At 46.3% G+C, this 15,222-nt stretch overlaps 1 protein-coding gene across 1 annotated transcript in view; it reads right to left on the minus strand.

The window, feature by feature from the left end:
- FRY (FRY microtubule binding protein) overlaps positions 1 to 15,222 on the minus strand; it is a 305,106-nt gene that overhangs the window by 20,757 nt on the left and 269,127 nt on the right. The window contains exon 49 of the mRNA XM_034778453.1: positions 1,633 to 1,782. Within this exon, the coding sequence (XP_034634344.1) occupies positions 1,633 to 1,782 (150 nt within the window). The remainder of the gene's footprint in view (positions 1 to 1,632; positions 1,783 to 15,222) is intronic.

Here is a 15,222-nt window from a genome sequence, read left to right on the forward strand (position 1 = left end):
CCATCAAAGAAAGCTATCAGGTTGGTTTGACAAGATTTGTTCTTGACAAATCTATGCTCACTGTTATTTATCACCTTATTATCTTTTAGATGTTTGCAAATGGATTGCTTAATTATTAATCACATACAACTACAGGCAGGGTGGGGAACCTCTGTGTGGGGAGAATGGGAAGCACATGAAAAGCCTCTGGCATGGGGGGAGAAATGGGAATCCTAGTATGGGCAGAAGAAGGAAAAGGGGTGTATGGGGGACAGTGGGTACCCTGAGATGGGGAAGAGGGGGCAATGGGAAAGCATGCAGAGACCCTGGCACAGGGCGTGTGCAAGAAGTCCCTGAAAAAGAAGAGACGGGAGAATGGCACATGGGAGCTTGAGGGTGGAGTGGGGAAATGGAGGAATACAAGTAGCCCTCTGGTGTGTGCAATTCTTTTGGTCTACAAAAGCAACTAAGTGTTGCTTAGTTATGAACTCTTAGTTATGACCCCCTAGTTATTATCATCATTATTATCATTACTAATCCAAAACATAATGCAAACTGTGAATATGTGGATTTGGGTTTCATCAAAGTGTGAACTAGCAAGATTCTGCTCTACAATCTCTTCAAACTACAAACTCGCAACCTTATTATAAGCACAATTTTGACTGAAGAAAACAAAATCACTTCCAACAAAAGAAGCTGGATATTTCCAGTATTCTCCAATAAGGCTTTACAAATAGTTTGTGTAGAAATCTAAGCCTGACAACCCAAGAACATTCTGAGTGAGGTTCAGATGTTTGCATTGCCAATCATTGTGTCACCACATTGCAACATCAACACCACCAGCTCACTAGGAATGTAGGTTTCGGATAAACTTTGCTGAACTGTCTGGTAAACAGATGAATCTGAACTTCTTCCAAGTTTGGTCACCCTCATCCTCCTGTCATTGTAAATAGTCTACAACTAGTGAGCTGAACTTGGTTTCTAAGGACTTGTCTACATTAGAAAGTTGTACCACTTTAACTACATTATATTATAGTTAAAGTGGTACAACCATCCACCCCTCCCCCCCCCCGAGTGTAGATGCAGTTATATTGGCATAAAGTGCTTTATACCAGCATAGCTATTCCTGTACAAGAAGGAGAATAACTATGCCAATAGAACTCACCTTTATATTGGGATAGCTGTGTTCACACAAGGGCTTCTACTCTTATAAATATCTTGTTAAAAAATAAAATCATATCCCTAATTGACACAGTTATATTGGTAAAACTTACAGGCAATTATATCCTTTGTTCATCTTGAGACACAGATTCTTGAACACATCTCGTTTAAAGAACCACTTGCCAGCATTATTAATCTCTAATAAAAGAGTATGAAAATGCAATGGAAGTTTGGTTGACAATGGGGAAAAAAAGCACTATAATTAGGAGGTATATGTGTAGGAATCCAAGAGGGCAGGTGCCCCTTGATAAGTATATTCTTCAGCAGACCAAAGGTGGAATAATCAGGGGGTCTCTCCAAGGCCCCAACATCTGTCTCCAAACTACTAGACAACTTAAACAAGAAAAATCTCCCAAAACTTGCCACCCTAGCCTCTTTTACACAACACAAGCTGGACATGCTAGTTATTATCCTCTACCGGAATATACTCACTGTTTCAGCATCTACGAAAAGAGTGGGGCATTCTGAACAGGAAGTTAGCATCTGAGAAGAGCTCACAAACTTTGAGCCTATTCCTCGTAGGTTGTCGCCAAGGTAACTGGCAGCATCACAAGTTAGGAAGCAGAACCTTTTCTGAATATTCTGTGAAACAAAATAGTTCTTATCACATTCATTGCTCAAGTACAAACGTCTTTCCTTTGCAAACACAATTGCATACATTCCTTCTTCATACAATAACAGCAAGTTCGAAAGAAACCATCCCCATGGGAGGAAGTGAATGTTTGTCCAACGATATTGAATAACAATTACTATTACACTGGACACAGTGCTCAGAAGTTTCTCCAGATAGGCAGCTGTGGAACTGGCCAGAGAATTCACATTTAGCAATAGAATTACAAACTGCTGCTGAAGTACCATGTTCTTGCTTGTGAGGATGATTCATTCTTTATAAACTATGTACCCTCAAATAACGTATGCTCAAATAAATGTGTTAGTTTCTCAGGTGCCACAAGTACTCCTGTTCTTTTTATGTACTCTCATGTAGCTTTTTCTTGTTCCTGCTGATTACCAGTGTTGATCAATATATGAATCCTCTGCCCATTCTGGATACTGTTTTGTTAGTTCCCAATATCAAGAGGCCAATCAAACAATGTAGCAACAAGCCTAATATCAAACAGCAGCACAGAAACTCATGAAAGAGGTTTATCTGCTTTTGTTTTCCACTCTGCAGAGAAACCTCCTTGCTTGAACACCTCTTCTGCTTGGGAAGGCTCCAATAGTATAAAGTTGCATCTGGAAACTATTGTTCACACAGCTTTTTGATATCTGAGTGGGTACAGCACCTAAAAGAGTACATAGTCTTGGTCTTCAAGGAGCATACTGCTTCTGTAACTTCTTTTTAATGACTTCCATTTAATAAATAATAGTAATAAAAAGACAGTTTAAGTCTTTCAAGAACTGAAACAATTATGCAAATATCACTGCCACAATATACTTCTGAGACCAAAAGCTCAGTAGGATTGACATTTAAAAAATGGATGAGACAATGTATGGATTATGAGACCACCTAAAGTTGCATTAGATAGGAAAAGCAATTTTAAAAAGGATTTATAAATCCTCATGCCTTGGGGCACAAATCAACCATGGCCAGGGAGAAATCTCCCCTATGGACAAACTTATTCCATAATTGTCCATTCCTGACTGTTCCTCTAAAGCACCTGATACTGGTTACAACCAGAGACAGGATACACAATTAGATGGACTACTGGTCTGATAAAGCAATTCCTCTGTTTCCCCCATTCTGCCTCTAGACTGAAGAATTACAATTTACACATTACACAGTAAATGGGTTGGATACTCTACTGTACTGAGTTTCTCTTCCATGCAGCTGAGATGAGGAGCTGTCAGAGAGCTGATTACAGCTCCTTGATTCTCTGCCTAGCTCTGGTGCAGAATATGCCAGCTAGCAATAGTCCCCAAAGGACTGTCTGTCATCTGAGGATAGCCAGAGCACACAACGCTCCAGCCATGCTTGCACCCCACCCTCTGTACCAATGGCTAAAAGGAACGGTCGCATAGGATGAGCCAATGACAGTTCTATGCTTGATAATGACTCCCACCACATGCCAGGGGGATCCTTAGCAGGGAATATAGGACAAGATTCCATTCCCTTTTCTCAACCAGAATGGGGCAGCATCTGGGCTTATATTTTTAAATATTACAGTCTTGTTCATTTTGGAACACAATTTTGTTTTTCACAGAACATGGTCAATACATTTTTTTTAAAAAGATCATTTTTAAACATACAGATAGCTTTAGGATGCATCGGCCAGATGTTTATGGAACATGATGATGCATAGGGCAAATTCACTATTCTGTCATCTTTATACATGTGGATGAGGTCGCAATAAAAAAAAGTTTAAAAGAAATTAATTTAGTGGTCTCCTACATTATTCCTCATTTGTCCACGTTACAACAATCTCCGTTTGATTCAGACTGATTGACAGCCTATATTCATGGCAGACTCTGAAGTAGAACTGGAAGGATGTTGTATGTCAGAAACATGACACCTTGTTAGAACTGTGGCGGGACGCTTGAGTATCTACTTCTGCTATGAACTGGTTGAAGCCAGTACTATTTGTTCCCAACTGTCATCAATTCCAATTTCACGCCATATTTTTATGTTTTAAAGTATTATTTTCCTAGAAATGGTAACAGAATACATAGATATCAACAGGAAATTATTTAATTAAAGCATAAAGTATAGATAAGTGAGCATGAAGTGCACATCTGATCATTACCTGGGCTAGCATTACTTTGAACCACATAGCTTTTGATAAGAATCGACTTGAGATGACTGCAAAACCTCTCTTTTCTTCCTTGTCGGGGTGGTCAGACTCAGTCTAATCTTACATAGACATATGACAATCTTCAGAAGTTTGAGGCCCGGGGCATGCCTGCTAGAGCTCAAGGCTTCAGCCCTGTGGGGAGGGAGGTCTGGGGGCTTCAGCCCCAGGGGAGGTGCCTGCTGGGGCTGAAGCCCCAAGCCCTAGAAGGCGTGCCCCACAGGGCTGAAGCACCGAGAGCTCTCTCCCTGCTGGGCAGAAGCCAGAGGCGACACATGGGGCGGAGGGCGTACTATGTCGTACCCCCCACCCCCTGATTTTTTGCCAGGGTTTGCTGGCCCTGCTTGGTCACATGATACTGCAGGGCCCACTCCCTGCATGGCAGCTGCTTGAACCAGCAAGCTGGTAGCTGCAGCCATGGGGAGAGGCAGCAACAAACAGCTGGGAGCTGCAGGAAGAGTTGCTGCCTCTCCCCGTGAAACTAAAGAAGTGGCCCCTCCCTGCAGTTCCCAGTTGCAGCTGCCTCTCCACACAGAGCTAACAGCTGGGAACCACAGGGAGGGGCCACTGAGGGTAAGGCGGGGGATGATTCAGGCTGGGGGTGGGGGGGCTGAATCTTTAAATTGTGTCATCCCCCCCACCTTCTTGGCAGGCACCAGTCATTCCTGGTGGAAGCCCCTAGCCTCACCACCCCATCGCAGGGCAGAAGCCCCCAGCTCCCCTCTCCCAGTCTGGTAGGCAGAGAAGGTGGGTGGGTGCTCCGCAAAGAGCCGCATGCGGCTTGCGAGCCATGGTTTGGCCTCCCCTGTTCTATGTGCATCACAAAGTAAAGTGAAATTGTTTATCTCATAAAGGAAAAGTTCCTAAGGCTATAACAAAACATATTACTGGAAAGCAAACAGACAGTGTGTTTTCATGTGTTTATTTTATTTTCTGGTCACAAGTTTCCAAAGCATTTTAGCTGTAGATTAATCAAAACCTGGTTCAGACTAAGTGTTCTCACTCCTTCATTTCCTTCCCCTTCTAACAAACTGCTCGTTTACAGTTATTCACAAATACGACATTCATTCATACTATAGCTCAGCAGGCAAAGTGAGCACCTACACGATGCTGCGTTCCAACCAGTAGGAGGTGTTCCTGTTATGTGCATCCAACCTCCTTGTAGAAAGGAGTGCCACGTCCCTGCTGCACCAGAATTCCACAAGCTCCTGGAGTGACTATTCTCAAATCTGGGTTTCTTGTAATCCTACCATTGAACAGGAACTGCCATGCTGGATCAGATCAGTAGTCAGGGCCGTCCCTACCCACATGGAAAGTACGCAGCTGCGTAGGGCACCAGGAAATTTGGTGCCCCAAATTTCCTGGTGCCCTACGCAGCTGTGTGCTGCTCCAGCCCCTGCTGCGCCTCTTCCCCATGGCCCCACCCTGCTCTGCCCCAGTCCCGCCTCTTCCCACCCCTGCTCCGCCCCAGCCCCGCCCCCACTCCAGCTTTTCCCCTGAGGACTGCAGCAGGAGTTGGGCGTCCTGCACTCACCAGCGGTGGTAAGTGGAGTGACCCGGCCCCAGCCCGCTCCGTGCCGCTGGCGAGTGCTGGGGGCGGTCCTCCCTGACCCCCAAGTCCGGGAGCCAGGGGAGCAGAGTGGAGCAGGCTGGGTCTGGGTCGCTCCACTTCCCACCGCCCCATGAGTGCAGGATCGGGCCTGCCCTGCACTCAGCAGGCGGCAGGAAGTGGAGCGACCCGGCCCCAACCCTCTCCACTCTGCTGGCTCATGCTGGGGTGCAGTTTCTCCCCTGGCTCCCAAGCCTGCTCCTGCCCCCCTGCAGAAGCCTGGGGCCAATGCCCCCTCCCCGCCCCCGTGGAGGCCTGGGGCCCGACACAGCCCCCCCTTTGCCTTTGTCCTTATGGAATTTCATCCTATTTATTTCAGGCCATTTCTCCAGTTTGTTAAGAGCTGTTAGAGAGGAGAGCATCTAGAGGAATACAGATATTGGGTACACCAGACCTGGAAACATTTCCACTTTTGAAGGTGGTTTACTACTGCCCAGGAGCACAGATTAAACTTCCAGAGAATAGTCGAGTTCTATGCCCGAGAACCATCTAGCAGCCAGACTTTGGAAGTGAAGAGCGGCCAGCCTGGGGTGGGTTATGGCCCCTGAGCTCTGAGTCAAGAGATCTGCTGCCAGAGGGAGGTGGAAAGTCATCTGAAGGAAAAGGTAAAGCAGGTCCTGGAACCAAACTTGGCATGGACAGGCCAGAGGTATGAGCATCACTACAGCGTGATCTTGTTTCAGCTTGTATTAGAGGTGTTGGAGGTAGAAATAAAGGTGTGTGTGATGTTAGGTGAAGATGAGGACATCCCCCAGGGAGTTGTGACACTCCTCTCCCTCACTTTGAGCAAAAAAGTGATGGCATTTCTCATTGGAGAGTGTTGCAAAAAGATCTACCTCGAGAAAAGTCCCCAAGACTGCCAGATGTTCTGGAAGACCGAGACATTGAGTTCCCACTTGTGGTCCTGGAGGAAGTGCCAGCTGAGGGAGTCCACTATGGTGTTCTGCAGGCCCACTAGGGAGACCACTGAGATGTCTGTGAGGCAGGAGATGCACCAGTTCCAAAGCTTCATGGCTTCTGTGCATATGGACTGGGATCTTGCTCCCCCTTGGCAGTCTGTATAGTACACTGCTGTCCTGTTGCTCAGCATCACCTTGATTGAATGGTCTTCGATGCTGTGGAGGAAGTGCTGCCACACATAGTGAACTGCCATGAGTTAGATGATATTGCTATGGAGAGATGACTCCTGGAGAGTCCATTTTCTCTGGGCTGTGGAGTCCAAGCGTTGAGCAAACCAGCCTAGTAGGGAGGCATCCACATGGATGACCTCAATGGTAGTGGTCATGTAAAGGGGACCCCTGCACTTGCAAGGGTCCTTCCACTGGGTTAAGAAGACAAGTACTTCCGAAGGTAAGGTGAGCTGTTTGATGAGGCAGTTTCTCTTGGGGGTATAAGCCATCCTTAGTCATGCCTGAATGCAATCGAGGTGCAACTGTCCATGAGGCATCACAAATGTGCAGGCCAACATGTGGCCTAATAGCTAGAGGCATGTCTATACTGTGGACTGAGGATTCTGTTGCAGTGTGGTAATGAGTCTGGCCATTGTGACAAACCTGTCTGCTGGCAGGTAGGCTTTGGCAGTTGAGGAGTCTAGAGCAGCTCCAATAAACTCTATGTGGTATACCGGGGATAGGGTGGACTTGTCTTGGTTCAAACAAAGTGAAAGACGGCAAAGGCCTTGTTGGTGGCTGATGTCGGGAAGTGAGCGGCCCTTGAGGAGCCAGTCATTTAGGTGGAGAAAGTTGGTTAATACCCAGTGGCACAGGTTTGGCCATGACAATGGAGAGTAATTTGGAAAAGACCCTTGAGGCAGCTGAAAGGCAAAGAGTCCCAGTACTGGTAGTGATCTGTATCAATGACAGAGCACAGGAAGAGTCTGTGGGACAGGGGCATAGGTACATGAAAATACATGTTCTGGAGATCGAGGGCAACAAACCAGTCCCTGGGATCCAAGGATGGCATTATTGTTGCTAGGATCAGTCTCCAGCTCCCTTTCTTTTTGGGGACCAGGAAGTGCCTGGAATAGAATCCTCTTCCAGTGAATTCTGGGGGAACTGGCTCAATTGCCCCCAAGAAGGAGAGATTGGACCTCCCTGGAAGAGGGACAGGGAACAGGAGGTGACTGGAGGGAACAGAACAGACTAGAACAGAGTATATCCTGCTGAAACCACCTCCAGGATCCATTTGTCTTACACTTACAATGCACTCCGGGGCAGGCAAGAAATGATAGAGATGATTCTAGAAAGGTGGGTGGAGGGTGGTTTCTCACAGCATGAGATTCAGAGAAGGGGCTGGTTTGTGACCCTTGACTGGGTAATCAAAACTGTTTTTTGTCAAAGTCACTGAATAAGATGTGATGGTTACAGAGGGCCCTTTCTTGTGTGGTCTGAACTCCTTTCAGGGTGGCTCCATAGGCCTTGTCTAGGCCTGTTATGCATTGGCCTGCAACATTGAGCTATCTGGGATTTACTGAACTGTCTTTTCATCGCAGGCATGTATACCTTGAGGAATTGCAGAGTTGCTCTAGAATCATTTAGGCTATGGAGAGAGGTGTCAGTGTCACTGCTGAAGAGGTTTGGCCCTTTAAAAGGGAGGTCCTTGATAGCATTCTGTACCTCCATGTACCTGGCTGATTGGAAATAGGATACTCTGTGCATGACTATGGTCACCATCAAGGCTGTGTCAACTGCATCAAGGGTGGCCTGCAGACAAGCTTTGGCAATGGTGTGCCCTTCTAAAATAAGGGCCTGTGATTGTTCTCTTTAGTGACCACCTGTTGCAAGACCAAAATGTGTGAATTTTGCATCATTAGTAAAGTCATATTTAGTCCTGAAGGATTGATAACTTGCAATCCTCAACCATAGAGCAGTGGAGAAGTGGCTCTTTCACCCCAATAAGTCCAGCTGTTTGATTTCTTTATCGAGGGGTGGAGGAAGAATCCATTTGCCATGGGCAAATCTTTCACTGATAGCATACACCACCAAAGAGTCGGGGGAAGGGTGGGAGAAAAAAATACTCCAGGGCCTTAGCTGGTAGAGTATTTTTTGTCTGCCCTCTTGCAGGTAGAGGAAATGGTGGCAGGCGTTTGTCATACAGTGTGGGTTAGAGCCAGCAGTGCCTCACTGATAGACAGAGCAATTTTATTCTGGGAGTAGAATCTAAAATGTTCACCTGAGAGTGCTGAGTCTCCTGGGTTTCCTGGGGGGAGGGGAGGGAATCTGCAGTGACCACAATTCTTTTTACCACGTCCTGAAAGCATCTGAAGTCATTGGCATAGGCTGGTGGGGGAAGTATGACCACCTCATTGGGGGAGGAGGAGGATGGCAGCATCTCCTCCTCCTCAGCCACTTGCTCTTGCGGTGGAGGGTCTTGCAGTATCAGTGGCTGCTGAAGTTTCAGAGGTTGTTGTTTGGTAAATGGCTTCTTGTGGGCAGGGTAACTTTGTATGGGGCCCAAGGCTTCCAATAAGCCCACTGTGATGGTTCACAGGGAAAGGGGCAGGGCCCAAGGCTACTCTGACTAGGGATGGTGAGAATGTTTGCTGGTCACAGATCAGGTCTTGTAGTTGGGAAATACCTCCAGGGAACATTGGAAGGGGAAAGAGGCAGAGTCCTGGACAGACGTGTCTGAATCTGAGGACATGTCTTCTTCTGTATCAGTACCAGAGCTCTTATCAGTACCAGAGCCCGAGGAGGCAGAGACAATCAAGTCAGCACTGGCAGACAGGATCTTGTGCTAAGGTGTAACAGCATAGATGAGGGCTCTGGCTCCAACCAATGGGACAATACCAGGAAAGGATCCCTCTCGGTACCTCATTGAAGGGGAAAGCCTGGTTCTTCTGTGATGAAGAGGTCCTCATGGGAGAAGACCATAGTTGGTACTGGGGAGCCTGGAGGGTACATTTCAGCCTATCCTTCCTCGTCTTGTGAGATCTGTTTTTAAAGCTGGTGTAAGCCTTGCACATAGACAGGATGTGGAATTCTCCAAAGCAGCAGAGGCAGCTGGAATGCCCATTGTTGAGGAGGAAAAATTCTAATTCTAGATGCCTTGAAAATTGCACATCTTTCACTAAACACAGTATTAGGTTGACAGGCTGTTCCAAACAAGGATTTTGTTGCACAATCAACTATGTTGGCAGTATTTTAAATTGCAAACTTAGCACATTTTGGACTTGTTTGTGAAACTTCCCATTGGCCTGGGTCAACAGTCTTATATTATGAAGTTAGCAAATACGTGGCAAAGTTCTGTGGTGCAAAAACAATCAATTTCTGGACAAGTCAGGAACTAGATGAAAAAAGCTTGTGGAAGATGGTATCCCCGTGCTTCCACCTCAAAGAAGAGAAGACTGCCATTTCATGGGGCTAAAAATACACCCAGCTTGCAATGCTAGCTTGAAGATGCTAGTTTCCTCCCAAACAGGGCCAGCTCCAGCATTTCTGCCGCCCCAAGCAAAAAAAATGAAAATAAAAAAAATCCGCAATCGCGATCGGCGGGCCAGACCGGGCGGCGCAGCCACAGCATGTTCCAGCGGGCTGGCCTGGGTAGCACGGCTGCAGCATGCTCCGATGGGCCGGGCGGCATGGCCACAGCCTGTGCTTGGGGGTGGGGCTGAGCAGCATGGCTGCAGCCTGCCAGCCCTAGAGCTGCAGCTGCTTTGGCGGCTCGGGGGAGAGCAGCGTGGCCAGAAGCAGAGAGACTCTGGCCCCGCCTCGTCCCTTCTGGCTCTGCTGGCTGTGCTGCCTCTCCTTGCTCCCTCTGTTGGGGGGAGGGGCTGTGTCCCACCTCTCCCTCTCTATACCCGTTCATAAGCCGACCCCCTTCTCTGGTGCTTTCCTTTTTTACTAAAAAAATTCAGGTTATGAACGAGTATATACGGTATATTATTAGTCTATTGCCTTTCAAGATCTCTCTTTCATGCTTTGCTCGAATAAATAGGCTTATGGTGCAATTTACATGGGATATAAAACAGCCTCACTTGTCACAATGGACTTCTGAAAAATCCTGGGCAACTGGAGGTTACATGGGGTTGCCAGATTTTTATCTATATTCTCCAGCATTCCAATTGTGTCTTATTGTAAGGTGGTTCCACTCCAGTGGCTCTGTATACACATTGGCCTGGTTTGAGATAGAAAAAAGTTCAGGTATACCGTTCGGTTCCTGCTCTTCTTTTATATATCTTAAGAGGCTACCCACACCCTTAAGGAAAAATCCAGTCTTTGTATCTACATGGCGCATCCTGCAACATATTAAGATGATTAAAGCATCCAATCTTACTAATTTTCTTCTCGTACCACTATGCGATAATCCACTCCTCAGTATCAAGGCCAACTCCATGCTTAAGACAATTTGGATAGAAAAAAGAACTAACAAAAATTAAAGTCCTCATACAAAATGATAGACTGGCTTCCTTAGACAACATGTGTAACAAATATCAGTATCACTGTTTCACGGTTCCTTCTTTCTGCAGCTATGCTCAAGGATTCATGCACGGATGGGGACAACTGGTCCATTTCAACTCTCTCACCTCTAGAAGAACATGTTAAGAAATATGGAAACAAGAGTCACTTTGTAGGAATTACTGATATGTGGTTTAAGGCTTTGCAGTAACCTCTGTCTCTGTCTCAGTCTCAAATAACAATGATAAAAAGAACTTAGCCTCACTATCGCAACAGAAACCTGGGAGGATATCTGGCTTAATGTGAAAGATACTTCAAGTTTTTCATCCTTGCGGTTCTTCCAGAGCAAGATATTAAAAAGGTACTACAGTAATTCCCCACTTAATGTCGTCTCGCTTAACGTTGTTTTGATCTTACGTCCCTGCTCCATTACAGAACATGCTCATTTAAAGTTGTGCAATGCTCCGCTATAACGTTGTTTGGTTTCCTGCTTTGTCCACAGCTGGCAGCCTCCGTATCAGCTCTCCTATGCCCCCCCCAGCGCCTCCCCCACAGATCAACGCCTTCACCCTGCTCCCCCCGCCTCCTGCCCACGGTAATCAGCTGGTTTGCGGTGTTCAGGAGGGAGGGGGAGGAGTGAGGACTCGGCGCGCAGGCTCCCCCTCCCTCCCCTGCCTCCTGAACGTCACAAATCAGCTGAATGCTGTAGGCAGGGGAGGGAGGGGGGAGGAGCGAGGACATGGTGTGCGGAGTAAAGGGGGAGGAGATGGGGGAAAGAAGAGGCAGGTTAAGGGTGGGGACTTGGGGGGAAGGGGTGGAGTGGGCGGGCCAAGGGTTGAGCCCCCCACTCCTGGTGCTTGCACAGTAGGGGACACTGCAGCTGCTGTTGCGCAACGTGTTTCTCCTAGCCTACAGCACCTTCAGCCTCCTTGCCTGCCTCATTGTCTGCAGTGCCAGTGGACTGTGCCTGTGTGGGGTAAGGTGGGGGCACCTCCCATTGCTTCATACTTAGCAATGATGATTGTAGTATTAAATTGTTTTGTTTAAAATGTATATAATGCCTTTTGTCTGGCAAAAAAAATGTCCCTGGAACCTAACCCCCGCTATTGACATTAATTCTTATGGGGAAATTGGATTCGCTTAACACTGTTTTGCTTAAAGTTGCATTTTTCAGGAACATAACTACAACGTTAAGTGAGGAGTTACTGTACTGAACTCCAGGACATTTAAGTCAGGGATCTCAAATGTCTGGCCCGTGGGCCATCTATGGCCTGCAAGCCTCCCCAGTGTGGCCCGCGGGGCTCCAGCAGTTGGGGCCGGGTCTCTCCCTTGGCCCCACCTGCTGCCCCCGGGCGCTCCCCACTCAGGGGCCCCGGCAGCGCAGCAGAGCTGAGCAGTGTCTGCCTGCTTGCTCCAGTGGCTGCCAGCCCCTCCCTGCCGCCCAGGGGTGGGGCGGGGCTGCACCTCCGCGCGCTGCCCCTGCCCCGAGCGCCCCTGCGGCCAATGGGATGCTGTGGGGGTGATGCCTGGGGGCAGAAGCACGTGGAGGCCCCCCAGCCTGCCCTGCCTTGGAGCCCCAGATAGGCACCACACCCCCGCTTCCTCCCAGAATCTGCACCCCTTTCCCCTTCCCACACACCCCCTCCCACCCCCAAACTCCCTCCCAGAGCCTGCACCCCCTCCTCACATTACCCCAGCCCCCAAACTCCCTCCCGGAGCCTGCACCCCCTTCCCATGCACCCCACCAGCCCCAAACTCCCATCCCAGAGCCTGCACCCCTCCCCACACACCCCTCAGCCCCCAAACTCCATCCCAGAGCCTGCACCCCAGGCCCCCTCCCCCACTCAAATTCCCTCCCAGAGCCCAACCTCTCAGCCCTTCTGCATCCAAACTCCCTCCCAGAGCCTGCACCCCAATCCCGTACCCCAGACATCTTCCCCCACCCAAACTCCGTCCCAGATCCTTAGGCAGGTGGGGGGGGGGCAGAGTTTTTTTTGGGGGGGGGCAGGTTCTGGGCAGCATGAGTGACATTGGCCCTCTGGGAGGATTTGAGGACTGGCACTGGCCCTAAGGTAAACTGAGTTTGAGACCCCTGGTTTAAGGCTAGATTGGCAAAATACAGAGGCAAACAGCCACATGCCAACCTTTTGTACATCCTCTATACCTGTCAAAAATGCATGTTTCTGAAACACCATATTCAGTACTTTCTCAAAAATTTTGAGTGTCCCTATCTTTCCTTCTCCAAGCTTGTGTATTTTAGGGATGCTGTATGAGATTTAGTATTGCCAGTTAGTATTAAGGAATGGACTGCAGAAACCTTTAGTGGCCAAAAAAGAGTTATTTTGAAAAAAAATGAAATCTGCAATTCCTCCCTCATACACAGACTGGCTGAGTCAGCACTCTGCTACTGCATTAATGGAAAAAATTACTATCTACTAGAAATGCTTGGAAAAATATGAAGATGTCTGGTTACACATGAAACTATTGCATATTTTTGCAGTTTAGTGTGTATTAGTCTCCAGTACTCATAGGTTTATGTTCTCACTTATTTATCTATTTAGTCACTTTAATAATTAATGCCCTGCATGACTTCTATGGGTTCAGTTTTGTTTGTTTTTTCCATGTTTTGCAATATTGAATTTTCTTATTTATATTCTATTTCCATCGTGTGCATATATTTTTATGTTTTGAGTTTCATTATGTATTTATATTTTATACAAAAATAAAAATAAAGTTAAAAGAAGAAAATTCTAGTTTGCTAATATTATGAATCACCTTTTCTGTTGTTGTATTTAGTTTAGCTTTGCTGTTATTAAAATGTCTTCGGGAAACTATGTTGTACATTTAGCATCCAATATCATGTGGAGGAGAGTAGAAAGACTAGCAATCAAGAATGGAGCAGACAGGCACAACAGCCAATTATTTTGTGTATAGTTGTGCTTTCAATTAGAGAAAAACAATGTCCTTATTTGTAATGTTTAGGGGGACCCTGTACACAGTATAATTTATTATTTTAGTTTTCAGGTTTGCATGCCCTCAATCCCCTTTCTCTCCTCAAAAAAAGAGACTGTCAGGACACTTTGAATAGATGCTTATTATTTTACAGCAAGTCAAATTTTGGTCTATCAACATCTATAGTTAGCATATTTAGCAAGGGAAGAAACACAGAGCTAATTTTCAAACTTGGGTACCTACAGTAGCCTAAATCTACACTGAAGTGCCTAAAATGGTTATTTTCCAGTAGTCGCTTAAAAAAAGGACTTAGGTGCATAACTTTAGGCATCAAAGCTTGAAAATGGAGCCCAGAGATTGGTTGCAGTGTTTAAAGCCTAAAGAAGGGTAGCAAAAGAATAGAGTGTGAACCTAGAGGAAATAGGGAGGAAAACAGGTTTTAATATGGGTGTTGTTTCCTTTTTTTGAGGGAATGGATGTATTCCTAAATTGATGTAAAGATGCTTAGACATTGTGGCAATTAGCAACTTAGAACTGTGAATAGTAATCAAGGCCCCATGTACTCTGTGGCTAACTGAACCTAAATTGTGCATGAAGGTCTTTGGATTCTGTGGCATACTGAAGCAGCAGACTAAAAACTGTGCAGTAGCTTCATTTTAAAAAAAATCAAGCCATGTAATGAATTAGATATGAAAATAATCAGTCAGAGTAGCCGTGGTGACATCTAGTTTGATATTAAATTCAAATTATTTTAAATTGTCCCCACGTTTTCAATTTTTGTGATGGTGCAGATTTTTAAACTGGCAACATATAAAAGTTGCCAGAGGGAAGCAGAAGGTTTTAGGAGCTGGATAGGGGATGGTAGGAGCTCTGGCACGGGGGGGCGGGGGGGGGGAGCATGGAAGGGAATTTGGAATTTTGGGATAAGAACATGAGCTGGATTATTAGCAGCAAAACAATTAACAGTGTTAGATATTTAAACAGTCATCTTTAGTTTTCAGAGTTAGTTGTCCTTTCAGATAAATGGGGCATTTAACATCTTTCACAGCTATTGTTTCAGGCTGTCTGCAGACTCAAGATAAAAAAGTGTAAAGTGATAGTATTTTCCTAAGGTTATCTTCAGATCTAGATACATAATATTTTAGAGGAAAACTGTGATCCTAGGGCACATTTATGCAGCAGAGAGTATATTCTGTGGCCAAGTAACCATGCAATACAGGAGGTTAACACAACATACTAAGTAATTCATTACTACTACTATTTAATAACGTAGTGGAGG

The sequence above is a fragment of the Trachemys scripta genome, chromosome 1 (assembly GCF_013100865.1).
Source record: "Trachemys scripta elegans isolate TJP31775 chromosome 1, CAS_Tse_1.0, whole genome shotgun sequence".
Classification (NCBI taxonomy): domain Eukaryota; kingdom Metazoa; phylum Chordata; order Testudines; family Emydidae; genus Trachemys; species Trachemys scripta.